Raw genomic sequence first — 22,395 nt, forward strand, 5'->3', positions numbered from 1 at the left:
ATATATCATTAAATCATAGAATGTTTGCACATTTGTACACTGTAGGGTGAAAATAAGAAGTTAGAAGTCAGAAATATGTTTATTGCCAAGTACACGCAAGGTATTTGTCTTGTTGACAGGAGCTTCCAGTGCAGAAGAAAATTCAGTGCAATTATACATGATGGTGCAGACATACATATGAATTATAACATTACACGGCTCTATAATCTGCTCTAAAGACTCTTCTCCATTGTGTATGAGGCCGATGATGGTAGTGTCATCCGCAAACTTCAGGAGCTTGACAGGGGTCTTTTGCAGTGCATTCATTTGAGAAGAGCAGTGGGGAGAGCACACATCCATGAGGGGCACCATTGCTGATATGTAAATATGTAATTAAGTTCACTGTTAATAAAATAAAAAATACACCTGTATGTTTTCCGGTTTATGACATCTTTTGAGTCTCAAATACTGAAAAAGGCTATGTTCTTGAAACCACGCAAAAAACTCTTGTCAAACCAACAAAATTACCCCAAACGTTGTGCAAACAGTTGTCTGAACAAAGAATTGCATATTGTTGAAATGTAAAGGCTTTGATAATGTGGTGATTTAAAACAATAATAATAATAATTTGTCCAGGAACCAGAAAAAAAGTTAAATAAATAACCTCATTGACAGTTATTGCTACAGTTACCGTGACAAGGAATTTTCTGTTAGCAAAACTGGACAATCAACATTGCATGAAAATATGAACAAACTATCTCTCCTGAGAAAAACTAAACTATTACTGAGAGCTTTCTGAACTAATTATTTTTGTTTGGGTAAAGACACCTGTATCTCAATATTAACATAACCTATACTAATTTTGTGATTCTGTTAATACTTTGGATCCAGTGCTGGAATTAGGTAATATACATAATATTCATAACTACCATTAATGTGATTTTTTTGTGTGTTTTGTGAAATCTCTTCAAGTTACAGAGTGAAACAAACCTGAGACACTGCAGATATTTGTATGCCCTGCAAACAGATGTTAAAGAATAAGATTTGTTTGATTAAACATCTCTGTTTGTCCACAATTCACACTTGCTGCACTCTGTCTGAAAGAGCATCAGTATACACCAGTGATCCTCAAATCTGGCCCATGAGATCCACTTTCCTGTAGAGTTTAGCCCTAGCACTAATCAGGAAGCTAATCAATGTCTTCGAGATCATTAGAAAATCACAGGTAGGAGAGGTTTATCAGGGTTGGAACTACATTCTGCAGCACGGGCCCTCCAGGGTAAGATTTGAGGAATCTGGTATATACAATAGTGCCAGGATATTGAAATATAAATAAAAGAGTGATTGGATGAATATTACATGGTGAAAGATTGTTTGTTGCATGTAAGTCATGTAGCTTAACAACACACAGGTTTCATCGCTGGATGCAAATATGAAGCCTGACAACATTGCAGTCCAGACTTGTTTATCTGTCAGTGTCCAATCAAATCACGTGACTTACACGAAGATGGGGAAAAGAGAGATGGATATCTATAGCTGGGGTTTTGTACAGACATGAACATAAGAGCACAAGAGTCATGAACGTCTTTATTCTAGTGCTATGTAAAACTTATTGATGAATTTTGGACTTTATTTAATCTCTCCTCAATATCCTGACAAAAGGAGTAAAAAAAAACGTTCTCCAGCAGTTTGTAGAGTTCTTGTTTTGTGATCTCGTACTCAGCATAAACAGCAACTCTAATTCACTTTGAGGGAAAACTGATGTAAGTAAATATGATTCTGTTATACTTTTGTTAATTTCATCTACTGTATATGACACATGCACAAATCAGCGATTTGATGAAATAAGAGTGCTGCATTTTGAAAGCGACTTTACTAGCATTTGAAAGTATTTTGACAAGCAAGTCTCTTTTCTTCTATTAATATCAAACAGATGCAATATTTGAGTTGGATATTCTAGCAGTTCCAAATGAAACCAGTTTATAAAATTAACTGTGTCAATTCACTTGAGATTAATGTTCATACAATAACTTTCAGTTTCACTTTTGTGTGTCATAAGACAACAGGTGAAAGGGAACTCTCATTTATTAAAACTATTTTAACATCTGGAAGATATCATACGTACATGGGAAAATAATTATCTCCAAAGGGGTTCATGATAGATTGGTTTTATCAGTATAAAAGTGATTTACATATCAGCCTTTCTGGAAAATTCCCTCTCGGCTTGCCACTTCTGATGGAGAAATAATAATGACAGATTGTTTTTTAAAAGTAGGTATCCAAAACTTTACGTTTCCACCTCCATTTAAGTTAAATTTATGATTAGTACACAGTGTTTAGTAGATAACTGAAGAAAACAATTAATGCAGTCATGCTTAATGTCACTCTATTTCATGTTTAGAAGAGTACTACATGTGAATTATTTGATTACTTAATAATCATTTTTAAATAAATCATCACTTCTTGCTACATAAATGAGCTGGTTTCCTTTTTAAGATTTCATGACAAAAATGTTTAGTACAGGTTTTACATCAGTTATTGGACTGAAGAAAACATTTCTATGATAATTTTTTACCCAATTTATGATTAGGAAGGTAATCTTTTCTGAATCTTTCAAGACTTCCTTCCCTGACATGACAAATGGGTTCCAGCACATGTAAGTAGAGTAATCGAAATCAATATTTTAAAATGTCTGTAATAATAAAGATATTATAATTGAATATATTTCTATTAAAGGTGCATAAAGAGATTTATGAGAAACACTGTTCGTGCCTCTACCCAAAAGGAAATTGCTTTGCCCCCAAATTCAAGAACATGCTATGCAACATAGACAACACCCCATTACTGGTGATTGGCTAGATGTTTTATTTATTTATTTGTTTATTTTTGACTGGACCAACAATCCACTTTCAACAGCGTTTCTCAGACATCGTTTTCTGCACCTTTAAACTTTGATATGGCTGTGTAGATGGCCCTTTTTAATATTTTATTTCAAAAGATTTATAACAGATTTTTTTTTCTTTTTTTTTGTGATTTAGCACAAGAGGATACAGATCCTTTGTTAGAGAATGATGAAGGTGAGAATAGGAAAAATCTCTGTGTATTTAATTATCTTAGAAATGTTACTTAATTTTATTTATATTTACTTTAAGAATTGTCTTGTTAATACAAATGACACCCAGATTTGTGCAACTCAGTGCATTTTATTATGATTTGTATATTGTAACAAATGTGGAAAAATTTTGTAGCCTAGCACAATACTAGACAAACCACAGAAAAAAGTATTTCAGTTTTTGCAGAAGCACTGATATAGTGTTACAATCGGAGACCCAGGGAAACATAGGAGACGAGAGATCCAAGCGCAGTGTGGTTTAATGGGTAATCCAAATCAGAATCCAACAAGCAGGGGTCAAAACTGAAAATCAATCCAAAACAAACAAACACTAGGGATAGGAACAGGAACAGGAATGGAACTAGAAACAGGAACTCGGAAGACGAGGAAACTCGGAAGGCGAGGAAACTGGGTGACGGAAAGAAAGGACTCCATGAAGACAACAGAAAAAGACCGGTTAATATAGGCAGGGTAATGACTCTCAAGTGAAAACACCTGAATGCAATTAACAGGAGTGCAATTACTGTGATGAAGGGACAAGGCTTTATGGGAATTGTAGTGCCTACGGTGAGGTGCCTATGGGGAAGTGAGACCACTAGTGGAGACTCAGAGAAACAGAGACCAGACAGCGTGACATTACCCCCTCCTCCACAGAGCAGCTACCAGATGCTCCACCTGAACACAAGAAGAGACCAAGGAACACAGAGACCAGGAGGGAGGTGGAGCAGCGGAGGACCAGGGGGAGGGACGGAGGGCCAGGTCCATAGAGGGAAACAGAGAGAAGAAGAGCAAAAAACAAAAACAAAACAACAACAAAACACAAGTCCATGAAGGAACATAACGTTCAGTGGCCCAGGGCCAAACCGACAGGGCAGGAATCCAGAGAGGAGCAAGTGGAATTGGAGCCATGCGGTCGAGACAGAAGCCCACCAAGGTGGCGCAGAAGACCACCACGTCCGTGTGGTCGAGACAGAAGCCCACCAGGGCGGTGCAGAAGACCACCACAGTGGGATCGATGACACAGGAGAGCAAGCCTGGTTAGGCAAGTCTGAAACAGAGAACATGAACAAGTTAAGGGTGGCCTCCGTGGCCACGACAGGATCAGTTGAGCGCTCAGAGAGTTCGGCTGAGATGTGACGAGGCTCTGGAAGTTCCGCAGAGATAAGGAGAAGCTCTGGTAGTTCAGCCGAGATGAGGAGAGGCTCTGGTAGTTCAGCCGAGATGTGGAGAGGCTCTGGTAGTTCAGCAGAGACGTGGGGAGGCTCTGGTAGTTCAGCAGAGGCGTGGAGAGGCTCTGGTAGTTCAGCAGAGACGTGGAGAGGCTCTGGTAGTTCAGCAGAGACGTGGAGAGGCTCTGGTAGTTCAGCAGAGACGTGGAGAGGCTCTGGTAGTTCAGCAGAGACGTGGGGAGGCTCTGGTAGTTCAGCAGAGACGTGGGGAGACTCTGGTAATTCTGTGGTGTTTAGACTGGATTCAGGAAGATCAAAGCTGACTTAACTCTGCTCATGAAGATCATTGGTGACATGACTCTGCTCATGAAGATCAATGGTGACTTGCATTTGTTCATGAAGATCAATGGTGACTTGCCTTTGCCCATGAAGATAGTTGGTGACTTGACTTTGTCCATGAAGAACACTGGTGACTGGACTTTGCCCATGAAGATCATTGGTGACTTGCCCTTGCCCATGAAGATCAATGTTGACTTGCCTTTGTCCATGAATATCAATGGTGACTTGCCTTTGCCCAAGAAGAACACTGGTGACTTGACTTTGCCCATGAAGATCACCAGTGACTTGACCTGACTCTGGAGTGTCAATGGTGACTTGACTTGACTCTGGAGTGTCAACGGTGACTTGACCTGACTCTGGAGTGTCAACGGGAACCTGACTCGACTCTGGAGGGTCAACGGGAACCTGACTCGACTCTGGAGGGTCAACGGGAACCTGACTCGACTCTGGAGGGTCAAGGGGAACCTGACTCAACTCTGGAGGCTCAACGGGAACCTGACTCGACTCTGGAGGGTCAGCTGTGGCTGTCATCTTGGGCAGTGGCGCTGGGCCGGCGGCCAACTTATGCTGTGGCGCTGGGCTGGCGGCCATCTTGCGCTGTGGCACTGGGCTGGTGGCCAGCTTGCGCCGTGACGCTGGACTGGCGACGACCTTGTGCTGTGGCACTGGGCTGGCGACCACCTTGTGCTGTGGCACTGGGCTGGCGACCACCTTGTGCCGTGGCACTGGGCTGGCGACCACCTTGTGTTGTGGCGCTGGGCTGGCGGTCCTACTGTTTGTAGACCCCGGTCTAGAATTGGCCATCCCACCGGGAGAGACAGGAGTAGCTGGGGTATCCCACGGAAGCCGATGTTGTAGGTAGAACACGAAATCCCAGAAATTAAAAGCGTCCAACTGATCCATTTCCATACGAGGCACCGGGTAGTCCAGACCGGTGTTGAAAATGTCTTTTAGGGCCGCATCATTATATCCCATACAATCCGCCAGGGTCCAGAACACTTGTGTCATAGCACCCACCTCATTGCCCTCTTGGCGGAGGGTGGTCAATTTGACGTATCTTTCCCTTCGTTCCACCATACTGACTGGGGAGCGGGTATGAAGTCCCAGAGAGATCCAAGCGCAGTGTGGTTTAATGGGTAATCCAAATCAGAATCCAACAAGCAGGGGTCAAAACCAGAAATCAATCCAAAACAAACAAACACTAGGGATAGGAACAGGAACAGGAATGGAACTAGAAACAGGAATTCGATAGACGAGGAAACTCGGAAGGCGAGGAAACTGGGTGACGGAAAGAAAGGACTCCATGAAGACAACAGAAAAAGACAGGTTAATATAGGCAGGGTAATGACTCTCAAGTGAAGACACCTTAATGCATTCATCAGGAGTGCAATTACTGTGATGAAGGGACAAGGCTTTATGGGAATTGTAGTGCTTACGGTGAGGTGCCTTTGGGGAAGTGAGACCACTAGTGGAGACTCAGAGAAACAGAGACCAGAAAGCGTGACAAATAGATAGAAACAGATGAATGAAAAATGTTCAAGAAATTGCTCAACAAATAAATGCACTTCCATTTTCTTTAGACCAACGCTATTGTTCTATTGAACTAAATTATATTTATCATATCAATATACTCATTATATGTGTCAGTAAAACAAATAGTTTAACTTTTAAAATACAATTTATTTTCTTTGAGTTTAATGGAATGTTTTGCTTTTTTCAGAAATTCTGCCTATTTTTGAGGAACTTAAACTTGTGCTGATTGGATGTAATGGAGCTGGAAAAAACACTATTGCTAATGCCATCTTTGAGAAGGAAGTCTTCACATTCTGGACATCTTATACAAGTGTCCACATCAAAGAGACCTGTACAGCATCAGGAATGCAGATTCATTTGGCTCGCACCCCGGGCTGGAATGGAGAACTGAGTAGAGCAGAGCAAACCAAACGTGAAATTGTGCACTGTGTTCAGACTCTATATGATACTGGACCTCATGCAGTCATTTTGGTGCTAAACGTCAACTCAGTGCTGTCAATAGAGTCAACCATTAGCACCCTAGAGAGTCTGCTTACTGTTCAGCTGTGGGATCATACAATAGTGATGTTCACCAATGGAGAAAAACTGGGACATTACAGCATTGAGGATCATATCAGAAGTGAACAGCTTCAACCTTTAATTGACAAATGTGGAAAAAGATATTTTGTGGTCCACAAAAATGACAGCAAACAGATTATTGAAACGATTCAAGAGCTCATAGTCAGGAAGAATTCAACAAGCTTTTTTAAACTTACTGCTCAGACAAAGGATGATAATACATTACTGTCAGACTGGGAATATGTTATCAAAAGGATCAGATCGAAAATCACTTCTCTGTCAGCGTTTAAGGAAAAGTTACAAAATGAAGACTCTATGAAAATGATATTCGATGCAAAGGACGCAGAGATAAGGAGACTGGAAACAATTGTTCAAGAAAAAGAAATGGAGATAGGGAGGTTACAATCAAGACGCTTCAATACTCAAGATCTTGAGCTCTCTGACCTATCCATAAGAAATACTGAACTGGAAGATCAGGTTTATAAGATGAGCAATGAACTAAAGGGAAAGAATACAGAGAATAAAACACTGAAAAAACAAGTAAAGGAAAAGGATGCTGAGATTGAAGAACTGAGAAAAGAGTTACAAGTGTGGCGACAAGAAGCTGTAGGTCCGTGGACACAAGAGGATCAATATGCAACTGTACGTGCAGACTACTGTAGCAAACTCTGTCAAGGTGTCTCAGCTGTGGCCATAAGAAGCCAGACTCAAATACAGTTACGGGCAATCCCTTCAAAAGGTAAGTAGAAAAATAGTTCATTTATTATAAGTTAATATGTTAGGATTAATGCATTTGGCAGAGGTGTGGAAAGACCTTAAGCTGCTTTTTCACTATTTTTGCGATCATGTGCAAGTCCAACTTTTTGTGGCAGGACTGTATGTGACCACCCCACTGAATGGGATGTGTTTAAATAAAAAATATAAGCATTATAAACTGAGAATTATCAAGAATATATATATATATTTGCTTTGAACACTACTTCTGCAAATATGGCAGTTATGAATAATTAATTATGTCAGAAATAACTGTTGAATAATTATTTAAGTTCCTTGTCCTTGGGAAACCTGCTGTATTTTTCGTCAGACAATTTGGGTAGGCATTTATTTTGTTGTGATATATTTGTGTATCATTAATTTTATATTTATATAAGAATTTGATTTCATTTTATGTATTTTGACTGAGATCAAAAAGCAAATATTCTTATAGTACAACAACATCTGGTCACATTTGCACAGGCTCAGCTCTACAGAGATGGAGTGATGCTCTTCTGAAGATCTTGAATGAGCTGTCTGATGAAGACCTGAAGAAAATGAAATACTCCATGTTCTGGAATGAAGAATACAGAACATACAGGGGCTCAGTAGAGCACAGAGACAGAGTTGAACTGGCAGATCTAATGCTAAAACAGTGGGGAGAACGGCAGTCAGTGCTGAAAGCACGAGACCTTGTGAAGAAAATCCCTCGCAATGACGATGCCATGATAGAGCTGTTCGAACCTTTCTTGAAAAGCATTGGTGAGACATGGTGATCATCAACTAAATCACACAGTCATCATTTCCTTCTAAAAGAACCAAGTTTTCATCAGTTTTTCATTGTTCTGGATTGATATGAGATGTTTCTTCTGCACATTTAATCTTATGAAGAACTATATCACTATAAAGAATCTTTTGTGAGATGGAAAAGTTCTATAGGTCTTAAATGTCAGTAATTAACATTTGTATGGGTGTTCAAGTATACATAGAACATAATTTATAATAATTTCATAATCACAATTCAATTCATACAAATTATCCCGAGCAAATGTAGATATCTGTAATTTTTAAACTACACATTTAGATCTGTAGAAAAATGTATGTCAAGTCACCTTGAATGTTATTCAAGGTTAATTACTTTTTGTATCCCTCATTTGTCTTTCCTCATAGTCGCTTTGAATAAAAGTGTCTACTGACTGTAAATGTGTATTACAGATGTATGTCACTGCAATATTTGATATATGATCATAACACTAACACTCAATATAAGAATTCATTGGTAATCAGAGCGTGTCATGAGTCAGGTTTCTTCCGTTTTCTCTCTCTCACTCTCTCTCACACATTTACCTACACACACACACACACGCACCTTATTAGCTCATTACCATATTACACTCTCTCTTCATGCACCTGTGCGCTTGTGCTGATTTGCTTTGACACCCGTTTCTACTTTGCCGTAAGTGTTCACCTTTTATCTGGAGTTTGCTCTCTTAGATTCTTTGTTGGATTATTGTTACATGTCATGCGTTTGGTCAGCAGTTTCATCCTCTCTGTATTAAGTACTCACCTAATTCTTGCCTTGTCTGCCTGGAACAGTCTAGCCTAAAGTATTTGCTGTGTTGCTGCTGTATGTAAACCTCTGCGGTTCTCTCACCCTGACTGAATTGTCTACTCCTGAGCTTCAAGTCTGCTTCAAGGGAGTCATCCTCTGTTATTCAACAAGACAGGAGTCTTTCCTTTCAAGTTACCATTTACCAGTTTGGTGTGCTTCAATTACGGACTGCCTTTGTTATTTATTATTTGATTAAAGACTGTTATTTCTGTCATCTCTGCTTTTGGATCCTTCATTCATCACTGTGACAGAGCGTGCTGATATATAGCCATATATCACGCCTACGAGTGTGATATTGCATTTATTCAACAGTTTGATGGCACAAGTGTGTAAATGCATAAGAAACAACAATGCAGTGTCTTTAAAAGCCCTCTTTTGACCAGAACTACTTCCTTCTGTCCCACAACTGTCTCAAATCTAAAGTTGAGAGTAGAACAGCTGAGTCCAAGCCTTCGTTACTAATTAGAAAACATCACTTTAGAACTATTAATTAAGGTACAGCTTATTGTATTACTGTATTAAAAGCGACGCATTATGTGGAGTAGAGTATTATGAGAGAGAGATGGACTGAGCAAGTGTGATTACCTGCATCTAGTACAAACTCTCTTATATAAAAATTAAGTTTGTTTGAAGATTTCTTTATTTTGTGAATTATTACAATGCCTCCAAAGATGGTGCCGAGCATGGCAGCCGTGTTGTGAGCTCCAAGTAAACTACACAGTTTTGCATTTGTTTTACTTGTTATTTTGTTGTTCTATGTGTTGGATGTTGTTAGTATAACTGTCTATGATAGACACACGGGTTTAAACATCGTTTCCTACATCGTGCAATGCAAACCGGACTTTGAGTTCTTAAACGCCGGCACTTTGTTTACAGATACCACATTAGAGCCCTTTGTCTGGGCCACATGGTTGCGACCGAGGAAACGCTGCCAGAAAAGGGGTTGCCTCTCCGACCTATTCTCCAAACCATTTTGCTGGTTCAGTCACTGGATAACTCTATGAACTGTGGGCATGCATCTCATACCAATGAGAAACAAAGGACTGCTGCATTATTTGCCTCACAGAAACCTGGATGTCTGCAGTGGTTCCATCGAGCTTACAGGGTTCTCAGTGCACCGCTCAGACAGATTGAAAGAGCTCACAGGGAAAAGCATGTTCTCATGTTGTGATAAGAAGAACCTGCACTTTATTAGTCGTGACCTAATGGTTAAAGAGCCAGACTTGCAATCGAAGGGTTGTGAGTTCGAGTCTCGGGCCGGCAGGAATTGTAGGTGGGGGGAGTGCATGTACAGTGCTCTCTCCACCCTCAATACCATGACTGAGGTGCCCTTGAGGTGCCCACTGGACCCCCAACTGCTCCAAAATATTTTCAACACATCACCATCAACATGAATGGTGATTGTGCTCTGGATCACTACTACTCTCCTTTCCGGGATGACTACAAATCTCTCCCACGCCCACCCTTTGGTAAATCAGATCACTCTTCCATTCTGCTCCTGCCTGCTTATAGGCAGAAACTGAAACGGAAGCACCTGCCCTCAGGACAATTCAATGCTGGTCAGACCAATCGGATGCTATATTACAGGACTATTTTGATCATGTGAAATGGGACATGTTCCGGGCAGTGTCTGATGACGACATAGAGGCGTACACAGATACTGTAACTTGTTTCATCAGGAAGTAGGGCTGCTCCGATCACAATCGGCCGATCCTTATGCGCATTTCGTCAGTAAAGCCGGTTCTCATTAATCGCATTAACGATTGGCCGATCGTGATCGGAGCAGCCCTATCAGGAAGTGCATAGAACATGTAGATAAAAAGGTCACACGATAATGTGCATCATCACTACAATGCACCCTTCACGGAATTAGTTCTGGCTTTTGTTCACACAGATCTTGTTCCAGGCAATGTTCCAGACCCTTTCACACTGCACGTCGGACCCGGCATATTGCCGGAACATTGCCGGGTCGCCTTCTGTGTGAAAGCAACCACGTCCCAGGATTGATTCCCGCATTGAACCCGGGTCGGGGACCTAGTAACATTGCCGGGTTCAAACCGGGACGAGCGCTGTGTGAACAAAAGCCAGATCTAATGCCGCGTCGAAGTGATGATGCACGTTATCGTGCGACTCTTTTACCGGCTGTTTTGAAGGAAGATCAATGTTCGCGACGAAAAAATATGTGCAAGCTAATGAAGCAGAGACCAGTTTGTTCCTCACTTTCCGCGCTGACGCAGAGATCGTTCGCTTGCTTCAGTGAAAGTATAACGTGCCTAGCGTTTTCGACTCGTACATTACACGTCACGCCCTGATGTCACGTGTCGTTACGGGATCTTCACGGGTTGTGTGTGAAAGCACGCACATATCCCGGGTAATCACTGGCAGTGTGAAAGTACAAAATCTAGCGACCTGGGAACAACTGCCGGAACACTTTACCCGTGTATTTGCCGGAATGGCAGTGTGAAAGGGGCTTAGGTCTCCAACCCAATCCCGGGATGTGTTTGCGTTCACACAGAAGGTGACCCAGCAATTTTCCTGAAAGTGTGAAAGGGGCTATAGAGAGCGTGCTGACCAGCTGAATCACTGTCTGGTATGAGAACTGTAGTGCAGCAGACTGCAAGACCCTCCAGCAGACAGTTAACACAGATGCAAAGACCATCGGTGCCCCACTCCTCTCCATCCTGGGCCTTTTCCTCACAGGGACGTGACTCAATAAGTTCTTTTTTTTTTTTTAAGTTGACATGAGTACATGTGCAAGTCATTGTGAATATAGTGTTTTTTTGTTCCTAACAATAGGCATATGTCACTTATTTTAATGCTACTTTAATATTTTGTTAATATATACAGTATAAACGTTAAGTTGATCTAACAGTAAAGCCGATTTGAAACATTTTAAAAACTGCTATAAGAATTTGACTTGACTAGTGTGGCGAGTGTGCATGTGTGAGTCAAATGAAAACTTGCACTATCATTTAAAGATTTTAATTGAGGTGTGATTACACCAGTTGCACCGCTTTAAAGACAGCCCTGCTCATCACATTGTCATATGTCCACCAAACAGAGACAGAAGAGAGAGCTTCCTCTTTTCTGTTGTTTGCTCAAGAAGTGTTGAGTTTATAACAGTCTGTTTGACAGAGTGTCATTAATAGATCAGTATGGAGCTCGGTTCACTTCCTCTAATACTCTGTGAGTACTATTTTCTCATTTATGTATTATATTCATAATGATGTAGTAAATCAGTGTATTGTATTTAATCATAGCTATTTCGCATTTGTTATTAAACATGCTGCTAATAAGCTGTACAGAGTATTAAATCGATCTTTAGCTCATAATATCAGTATGTGAAGATAAAATACTCTGATGCGTTGTCTTTGTTTTCTTCAGTTGATCTTCACTAACAGGTAGTGCGTCTACATGGAGTCTTTACTTGTGATGTATAACTTATGAGCTGAACATTGTTGATTTAACATCAGATTTTGTTGTTCTTGGAAATGATTTGTTGAATAGTTCAGCAGTATAATAACCATATGTAGATGATGCTGTGAGAAGACTTGTACAAACTTTGACCACAGTGATGTCACTTCCCACATGAATCAGTGATGTCATGGGAAATAAGATCTGAATCTCATCTATGGCTTAATCTGTATCATGACACCATTACATATTCTTAGTAGTGCACATAAATGTTCTTCACACTTCCTCGGTCCATTTGTTATCGACCGCTATAAAGATCTGAAGGAAAATGAAGATCAAATGTATTGTGAGGATGCAGCAGTTGTATTTTTATATCTCCAGTGCTGCTCAACACTACAATAGAGATACAATAGACACTACTTGTCTCACAGCAAACAATTATTGGCAAACTAGTGTTCTGTTAATGTGTTTTAATTTTGGTCTTCCACCTTATATTTAAAATGAATGAAATTTATAATTAATGTTTAATTTCTTCAAATATATTTATATAGTTCTGTTCTATATATTGATAGCAACATCTATAAATCAATGTGATTTGTCTATTTTGCTTTTTAGTGCTGATTTCAAACATCCGCCCTGGTCAAACTCAAGGTGAAGTATATATTTCTTAAAATCTTCACACATAACACAGTGGATCCTTTCCCTTTTGTTGAATCAAAAATTGTTTAATACTCTATATAAATATTACAGCCTGAAATGCTTTATTTCAGCACACAAATAAAACAAGATCTGATTAGTGAATCTTATTACTCTTCTCCACTAGATGTCACCCTCATAAGTAGCAAAAGATTACAAAAAAAATTAAGAAAATAAAACAAACAAATGTTAAAGCAACACAATTACACTTTTAACAATAATGATCAAAATTGATAAAAGAAAATTTTAATAAATCAAAACTCAAGAAACATTCATTTACATTTATTTTGTGGCCCATTTTGTCCATGCACTCATTGAGAAAACTGTCCGTATCCTTATATTGTAAATGGAAAACCGGTTATTTGGCCAGTTGCTGGTCGTCAGACATTTAGGCTGTGAAAGCTTCTGGTCTTCATCTTTCAGTTGGAGGAACCTCAGCTCTCTCACCAAACCTCGAAGCCCAGGCGTTTTTCAGTATCATTCAGTATCACATAATACTAAAAAGTCATGAGCTTTAGTCAGGATGTTGCAAACATTATCAAGTTTTGAGTATTTATTTTATTAAAATTTTTTTCTCAAGTGCCCCTATAAAAAACATGCCCTGTTGCAGATTTCAGTCTCCTGATCTTCTGGCACTTACGGTACACACAGTGAGGACATGTTTCCTGTGAAAAAACATTATGGTAATTTGTAGTCTGGACACAGAAAAACATAAACAAGAAAAATATAAAGGAGATTGATAAAGAGAATGAGGCACCACCATTTTAGTATTAGACGAAAATCAAACTGCCAAATAAGGAAAAGCAAATATTAATATTTCATCATACTGAATTTAGTCCCAATTATCTTTTTAAACAACAATTTACAGCTGTGAAATCAAAGTGTATCTCAAGGACCAAGAAACAAAAGAAAATGAATACAGAGGTCATGGAAATATTTATCCATTCTAATGAAAACAACTATATATATATACAGTATATGGGTTGTCCATTGATGCAAATTTTTCAATTAATCACAAATTACATTTGGTTGTGAAAATACCCCAAAAAGAAAGAAATAATTGATTTCATTCAACATAAAATGTATTAGACATTTGGGCTACAATGGCCTTACATAAACTATTCAACATAAAAGAAGATACTTTGAGAAACATCTCAGTTTTTTCATTCAAGTCGTTGGTAACCAAATCTTCAAAATACCTTATTTTACCTAAATGTTCCACAAAAGAAAGTATGTCATTCAGGTTTGAGTAAAGGTTTTTTTTTATGAAACAATACTCTAAATAAGAAACTAAACTGCCAGCAGGTGACGGTAAATGTCCTTATGAGTCAATCATTCGATTCTTTCAAATGATTGATTCATTCAGGAGTTCAGTAAACGGCTCACTTTAATGGGCTTATGAATCACTGGTTCACCAGATTCATTCAAAAACTAATCACGGCTGTGTCTCTCTGAGATGCACAACAATTCTGCTGTGGCTTTAGTTTAAAGGTTATATTTTTATTGGCAAAACAGAGCAAGACTGTATATCACACAATAATATAATTACACAGTGATGCAGTATATAATATATAAAACCCAATAATATAATTTTATATTTTATATAGAATTTTTAAATATAACATCATATCTTCCTTTTCCTCACCATCATGATGAAGACCCCACAGTCTTGAAAAGATTTGAAAATAATAGACTATCGTTCAGTTACTCCTGAAATAAGAATATTACAACCCTTGTATTAGTAGCTTTGTTTTATGAGAGCATTATAAATCTCACCTTGTTTTTGATCAGATACTTTATCAATCTGATATCAGATTAATCACTATAAAAAATACAATAAATGCTGACTTGATATCAATGTAGATTAAAACATTACGAGGTGCGTAGTAAGATAACTTTGCTCCGCCCACTTCCGGCTTGACGCTGCTGTCTGAGACTGCTGTGAGGTAAGGGTTCTGTGGTTCTGCTGCTCGGGATTATTGGAGATGTTACAACACAGCGTCTATCATTTATCCACTGCTTGTCATGACAGATATACTGCTGATGAGTACCAAGAACAAAGCCATACGCGTGATTCGCAATGCTATAAATCTGCAGAAGCATGTGATATCACGCATAAGGTGCCATGACTTTCGCAAAACTATATTCACTGAATGTAATAAAAAATAAATAAAAAATCGAGAATCGAATTGAGAGCTGAGAATCGAAATTGATACCCATCCCTATAAAGGTGAAGGCTAATGAAATGTTAAAACATCATTAATATAACTTATAAGTAGTGAAAGATAATCACTCAAGAATATTTATTAACTCAAGATTGTATTGTGAAATATTTACAGACAAACCCAAAGTAAGTGTAAAGCCACAGAGTTCAGTGTTCACTGGAGACACAGTTACTCTGAGCTGTGATGTGGGACAGTCAACCGGACGAATGATTCTCTGGTTGAAAAACTCTATGAGAATAGAAACTGGTGATCAAACAATAACGCTGAGAGATGTGAGAGTCTCTGATGGAGGAAAATATGCATGTGCTGTAGGAGAAGATAGCAGCATACAAACCCAAAGAGTCATGCTAACAGTGAGAGGTAAGTGCTGTTTTTACAGTGCAATCTGATTTGGAGTTCATTATACAAAAATGAACAGCATCCATCAACAGTATCATGTTCTGTCTGTTAAACTGATTTCACACAGAGAGACCCAAGCCTGCGTTGCATGTTGATCCTGATGAACATGTGTTCAGAGGACAGACGGTCATTCTCACATGTGACATACAGGAGACAGACGTCAGCAGCTGGAGCTACATCTGGAGTAAAGATGATTCAGAGATTGATGTCAGTCAGTCACAGGAATACAGAATCAGTTCTGTTAATGAATCTCACACGGGTCGTTACAGCTGTACTGGAAGAGAAACAGGAGGATCACGATCCTCACACACCAGTGACACAGTTACACTCACCGTATCAGGTGAGAGACTTTATATCTGTTTATCACTCTGACTGCAGGAGCAATTATTTAAGAAATAAATGGATTTATGTTAAAACATCATAAAGACTACTTATTAAGTCAAGATTGTATTGTGAAATATTTACAGACAAACCCAAAGTAAGTGTAAAGCCGAGTTCAGTGTTCACTGGAGACACAGTTACTCTGAGCTGTGATGTGGGACAGTCAACGGGACGAACGATTGTCTGGTACAAAAACTCTAAGATAATAGAAACTGGTGATCAAACAATAACACTGAGAAATGTGAGAGTCTCTGATGGAGGACAATATAAATGTGCTGTATATAAAGAGACCACACAAAGCAAACCAGTCATGCTAACAGTGACAGGTAAGTGCTGTTTTTACAGTGCAATCTGATTTGGAGTTCACTATACAAAAATGAACAGCATCCATCAACAGTATCATGTTCTGTCTTAAATTAATTTCACACAGAGAGACCCAAGCCTGCGTTGCGTGTTGATCCTGATGAACATGTGTTCAGAGGACAGACGGTCAATCTCACATGTGACATACAGGAGACAGACGTCAGCAGCTGGAGCTACATCTGGAGTAAAGATGATTCAGAGATTGATGTCAGTCAGTCACAGGAATACAGAATCAGTTCTGTTAATGAATCTCACACGGGTCGTTACAGCTGTACTGGAAGAGAAACAGGAGGATCACGATCCTCACACACCAGTGACACAGTTACACTCACCGTATCAGACGAGGGTGAGAATCTCAGCAATCTGACTACATTCAGACACAAATCAACTTTTACATATATTCAAATTATGATTATTTAATAAATAACTATATGAAGCTTGAGTGTTAATGGTAGATTGTAATTGTCAGACATACTCAAGGCTGTGTTAAATACAGGCAAACCAAACCAACTCTATGTTATACAGTATCATTTTCAATTTGTCATGTAATGGTTTCCTAGTTTATAGCAGCATTTTAAAGGCAGAAAAAAGCCAAATCAGAGCAGCTGTTTGTGCTGAGGGTGTGAAAAGAATCTGGGTTAAAAGTATTTAAATAATTATTCATGTTTTTTCAGGTTTGTTAGCTCCATCCCCGGTTTTCTCATTTCTCAAACTGCTCAGTTCTCTGCTGGCAGCTTCTCCATATCTGCTAGTGTCCATCATACTGGGAGTCAAGTGCTACAGAGCTCATGGTGAGATCTCTCTCTTTCTCATTCGTTCTTCTACAGATCTATCATTGTTTCCAGCCTGATCTCACAATCAAAACGTACATATTTAGACGTAAATTAAAACTGTCCAATACGTATGTGCCTTTACGTATTTACAGTGTCATTTACGTATTATTACAGGTTCGATACGTATCGAAATTTACGTAAAAACAACCTAAAATACGTACAGATAGAACGTGTTCTCTGAACAGTCAGTTATCCATAAAAATTTGCTCATGAAGCTGCTTTTCAATGCATATCTGATTAATTTGTTTAATATTTATGTATATTTTCCCTTTTTATATATTTTTTTGATAAATGTAAGATCCCTATACCCCACCCGAACCTAAACCTACCCATTTTATACAGAATGTTAAAAGAATAAAACATAATAAAACACAATTTTAGTAAAAATATAACATTAAAACGATATTTTGAGCCATTAACGTTAATCCTACACCTACCCCTAAACCTACCCACAACCATATCTTAAAACTGCATAACGTTACTGTTATAAATACACAAATAACAGACAAACAAACGTAACGTTAATCATTTATTTTTTGCGAAAATATCAAAAGTGGTACCAAAAGTAGTTCATATGATAACGAGTTCCAGTCGCAGTCCTCTATATGGAGGTAATAGTTTTTATAGGGTACAGAGCAGAATTTAATTTATTAATCCGTGGAATTATGTATCTGTCTTCTCTCCGTAAAGGCGCACTGGCCCAGTACTCATAAACTGAAACACGACATGTCGCAATCTGTGACGAATTGGATGAGGACCAATGAGCGTTCGATATCAGTGCCGTAAACCATGTCGTAACGTGCCGCACTCACTGGCGCTATTTTTACATTTGATTTTGAACAAGGGGCAAGGAACTCGACCGGAAGTTGAAGTCGGGTGGGGGCTGCCATCTTTTAGCAGAACTTCACTTGCGTTAGCATTCCCATTGACTCCCATTCATTTTGGCGTCACTTTGACAGCGAATAACTTTACATCTGAGGCGTTTAAAGACTCTGTTTGTCCATTATTTATTTCTAAAGATACACGACAATGTATAAAGGGCTCCATTACCTTCTATGTTACATTATGGCCCCGTATAAACAGTTTTTGTAAAAAATAGGCTAACGATTGCGTCATAACCACTCGGCTCTCTGTCGCATTACCGTACAGACAGGAGGAGAAGCTCACAGGCAATTAACTTAATATGGCGTACTGGCGTTAAATTTTAAAATACTATACAAAATAATTAATCAGAATACTTACTCCTGCTCACTCACGCCAAAGAACTCCCCGCTCAAGCTCGCCGTCTCTGCAAGATTAACGATGGCAGTTTGCACGCACAGCTACTAGAAGATTTACATCTGTCAGACAGGTTGCTGACGTCGTCAAGCTTCGTTTGAGTCTGCGCGTCAGAAACGGAAGTGCTAAAAAACGCTAAAACTGGGCTTCATTTGTCTCAATTGAGTTCCAATGGGGTCGCTGTGTCCATTTCTTTTACTGTCTATGCCCAGTACTCATAAACTGAAACACGACATGTCGCAATCTGTGACGAATTGGATGAGGACCAATGAGCGTTCGATATCAGTGCCGTAAACCATGTCGTAACGTGCCGCACTCACTGGCGCTATTTTTACATTTGATTTTGAATCATAACGAGAAGAAGAAGAAGAAGAAGAAGAATCATAACGAGCGCGAGCTTTGACTGTGACGGAAGCTGTTGCTGAGAATGAAGTACAGCAAACAAATAAAATGGATGTGATTTGTAATTGTATGCTGTGCTTTTGTGTATCTATGGTTTGCAGCATGCACATAAATGTTATTTCCTATTAAGTAGACGAGTAAACTGCTTTCAATAAATTGAATAAAAACATGTATTGATATGACAATTAAATAAAACAGATTTAAATCATTAAAGCCACGATTTTAATATTAATACATGGGAATTCATATACATTCACACTGTACGTTAGATTATTTACGTTTTTTTAGCTGCTAACACGTAAGTATTTGTACGTTTTACTGCTATAAATACGTCTAAATTGTACGTTCCATGTGCATGAAAACGTAAGTAAATGTACGTGTGGTAGAACAACATTTAATGTAAAAATACACACGTATTCTCATGAGATCACGTTGTTGTTTCAGTAATTTAAAGGTCACTTATCACATATTTTGTGTGTTTTGCAGTTCAGTCTGATGAGTCTGTTGAGATCAAATATACTGTTACAGAGGAGTGAAAGTCTGCAGTCCTGATCAACACTATGTTTGTCTCTTTTTAAACATGTTTCAGTTAAATTTAGCCTTTATTTTTTTCTTCTAAATTAGACAAATAAAGGCTCAGATGAACTACAGTATGCCTGAACTACTGCAGCTTCCCTTTGGATCATCTCTTTATGTCTATATTTTTATTCTATTTTATATCTATTTTCTGTATTTTTAAGCAAATTGTCAAATATTTGTCTTCATTATTGTTTTCTGAAAATATTTTTGTATTTAATATAAATGTATCGATGTAATTTCACATCAGCTCTTGGAGTCGAGTTTTGTTTTACTGACTCTTGAATTTCTGCTCTGTTTAACCTGATGATAAACTTTCTGCATCTTCTACAGTAGAGAAGATCTCATCTTCACAGATAAATCTTAAAAGACGTCACTGATAGCATTGTCTCTGATGTTCTTAAAATCAAATTAGTCATCTGCCCTTTAATTGCCATTTTCAGTGTTTTATCTCAGTGTCATCCTCTGAACCATAAACTAGGTAGTGCTGTGGCATTTGCATCATTGCTTGCTCGTCACATAATATTGTTATCTTGGACCTCCCCACAACCTCCAAATACAGGTGCATCTCAATAAATTAGAATGTCATGGAAAAGTTCATTTATTCAGTAATTCAACTCAAATTGTAAAACTTGTGTATTAAATAAATTCAATGCACACGGACTCAAAGTATTTGGTTCTTTTAATTGTAATGATTTTGGCTATAATATTTCTAAATAGTCTACTTTAGAAATATTTTTTAGTTTAATGATATACATAATCTAGAGGTAGATTGATGGGAGGCATAATTATTTTGGTATAACATGTTTTTCCGTTTAATTTGGAATCATTCGGTTGGGTAGGATGTGAAGAAAAAAAGACATCATTGATGTGCAGCTTTGGGGAAGATTTTTTCAAAATCAGTTCAAAGATGGCTTGTGCAGGTCATTGCAATTAAAAAAATATAAATGCCAGTATACAATTTACTTTAATGCTACATTTGTTTTGGAGAATATTATAAATCTTATATTATATATTATAAATATGAAAATATATAAGTTGCCTGTGTGACAAGTGACGACACACTAAAGGAATCTGAGAACGGCTTGATTTGAGAAAGGGGTAATGATTTTAGGAGATTATAAAAGAACTACTGGATGGATTTTTATCATTATAGGGTGGTTGCACACTGCCAACACACATTTATGCTCAATGTAAAATCTCATTTTGCATCCGATGACCCCTTTAAATGGTTTAACACTATAGAAATTATGATGAAGAGAGAAAGTGGTTAAGTGAAGAAGTATAGAGGGGAAAGAGATAACATAAAAAATATATTAGATTCAGACATAATATCGTCTCTGAATTCATTTAATATTTAGAAAGTACAGTTTAATATATAGAATACAATATAGGATTCAAACTAAGCTATACGTAAAGGTATTAGTATATGCAAGATGCATGTAAGGGGACATGTATGGACGTATGGTATAAGATGAAGTGCTACGTTAGGTTAGCAGAGATGCTTCTCTTCTTATAGGCTTCATGATGCTGGAGGTGCAAGCAGAACACACAGCGCTGCTTTGCCTTCTGCCTTTACTGTGTCCGAGAAGGAGAAGGGACTCTGATAAGGAAAGTGTTTCTGATCCTAGTCACCAGCAGATGGCAGTAATGCACTGATGAGTGTGGTATGCAATAAATAAAGAAAGAAAGAATAAGAAAATATGCATGCCTTTGTCAATTTGAAAATAGGACCGTCTTTGTGAGTGAGTGAGAGCTGCTGCTCATTAAAACTGCCGAGTTGGTCACACATTTTTCAGATTTATTGTTCAGGTTCCATGCTAAAACCCTTGTAATGAGACACATTTGTTGAAACTATACAGGTCCATCTAAAAAAATCTTTATATCATGGAAAAATTCTTTATTTTTTTGTAATTTAATCCTAAAAAGCAAACTTTCTTATATTTTAGATTCACTGGACACAAACTGAAATATTTCAAGTTTAATTATTTAATTATTTTATTTTTAATTCTGATGGTTACAACTTAAAGCTAGAAAAAATTAAAACATTCAGTATTTAATAAAATTTTATATTCCATTTTGAGCTTGTTTGATTAAATTTGAGTCTAAATACTGGGGGGAAGTCTACTGATTTGACAGTTGTCCAGAAGATGGTAAGCCAAAGATGGTCATCACTCAACTGATGCTGTATCGAAAACATATTCATAGGAAGTTGATTGGAAGGATAAAGTGTGGTAGGAAAATGTGCACAGAAAACAGTGATGACCGCAGCATTGGGAAGATTGTCAGGAAAAGCAGAATTCAAGAACTTCTTCAGGAAAAGAGCTGTCACATTCCTAGAACCAAGCCAACATAAGAAGCGTTTCACCTGAGCTAAGAAGAAAATGAACTGGGGACTCATTTATATGCTTACGTACAGAAACTGCCCTGAAAGAGGCATACACCGATTCCTATGCAAAAGCGACCGAGCTATTTGTTTCGCATAGTACTTTCTTTAATTCAGAAACTATGTCTAAAAAGGTTCATATTTATTTATTTATTGTGGGAACGCTGAAGAGAGAGACAGGTCAAACATTTTAGCATTTTAGGTCAATGTTGTTAGGTCAGTCTAATCAGACTATTGTCTTAAATAGCCTACTGTACATGTTTCAAACACTTCATCTTTTATTATAATGGATTTTGACCAAATATATTCAATATATATATTTTTACAAAATGTTGCAATTTTTTTATTAATTATGGACATATCATGTAATAAAACATACATAAAAAT

The 22,395-nt window shown here is 38.1% G+C and overlaps 2 protein-coding genes across 2 annotated transcripts; both read left to right on the forward strand.

The window, feature by feature from the left end:
- The first annotated feature begins 2,619 nt into the window (after positions 1 to 2,619).
- LOC113079142 (GTPase IMAP family member 4-like) lies at positions 2,620 to 8,461 on the forward strand. The gene is made up of 4 exons (XM_026251348.1): positions 2,620 to 2,635; positions 3,018 to 3,056; positions 6,320 to 7,300; positions 7,927 to 8,461. Exons 1-4 carry the CDS (start codon positions 2,620 to 2,622, stop codon positions 8,217 to 8,219), a joined length of 1,329 nt encoding a protein of 442 aa, XP_026107133.1. The 3' UTR covers positions 8,220 to 8,461.
- Positions 8,462 to 15,734: 7,273 nt separating this feature from the next.
- Positions 15,735 to 19,646, forward strand: LOC113079143 (Fc receptor-like protein 5). Its single transcript, XM_026251349.1, has 6 exons — positions 15,735 to 15,750; positions 15,857 to 16,129; positions 16,257 to 16,496; positions 16,601 to 16,879; positions 17,217 to 17,324; positions 19,533 to 19,646. Exons 1-6 carry the CDS (start codon positions 15,735 to 15,737, stop codon positions 19,580 to 19,582), a joined length of 966 nt encoding a protein of 321 aa, XP_026107134.1. The 3' UTR covers positions 19,583 to 19,646.
- Positions 19,647 to 22,395: the final 2,749 nt, after the last annotated feature.

The sequence above is a fragment of the Carassius auratus genome, unplaced genomic scaffold, assembly GCF_003368295.1.
Source record: "Carassius auratus strain Wakin unplaced genomic scaffold, ASM336829v1 scaf_tig00027223, whole genome shotgun sequence".
In the NCBI taxonomy this organism is placed as follows: Eukaryota; Metazoa; Chordata; class Actinopteri; order Cypriniformes; family Cyprinidae; genus Carassius; species Carassius auratus.

What these genes read in the sequence shown, in the direction of transcription:
- LOC113079142 (XM_026251348.1), top strand. An exon ending in TTTGTTAGAGAATGATGAAG is followed by an intron (nt 3,057 to 6,319) that starts GTGAGAATAGGA and finishes TGCTTTTTTCAG; the next exon opens with AAATTCTGCCTATTTTTGAG. An exon ending in GTGGCGACAAGAAGCTGTAG is followed by an intron (nt 7,301 to 7,926) that starts GTCCGTGGACAC and finishes ACATTTGCACAG; the next exon opens with GCTCAGCTCTACAGAGATGG.
- LOC113079143 (XM_026251349.1), top strand. An exon ending in AGTCATGCTAACAGTGACAG is followed by an intron (nt 16,497 to 16,600) that starts GTAAGTGCTGTT and finishes AATTTCACACAG; the next exon opens with AGAGACCCAAGCCTGCGTTG. An exon ending in ACTCACCGTATCAGACGAGG is followed by an intron (nt 16,880 to 17,216) that starts GTGAGAATCTCA and finishes CAGGTTTGTTAG; the next exon opens with CTCCATCCCCGGTTTTCTCA.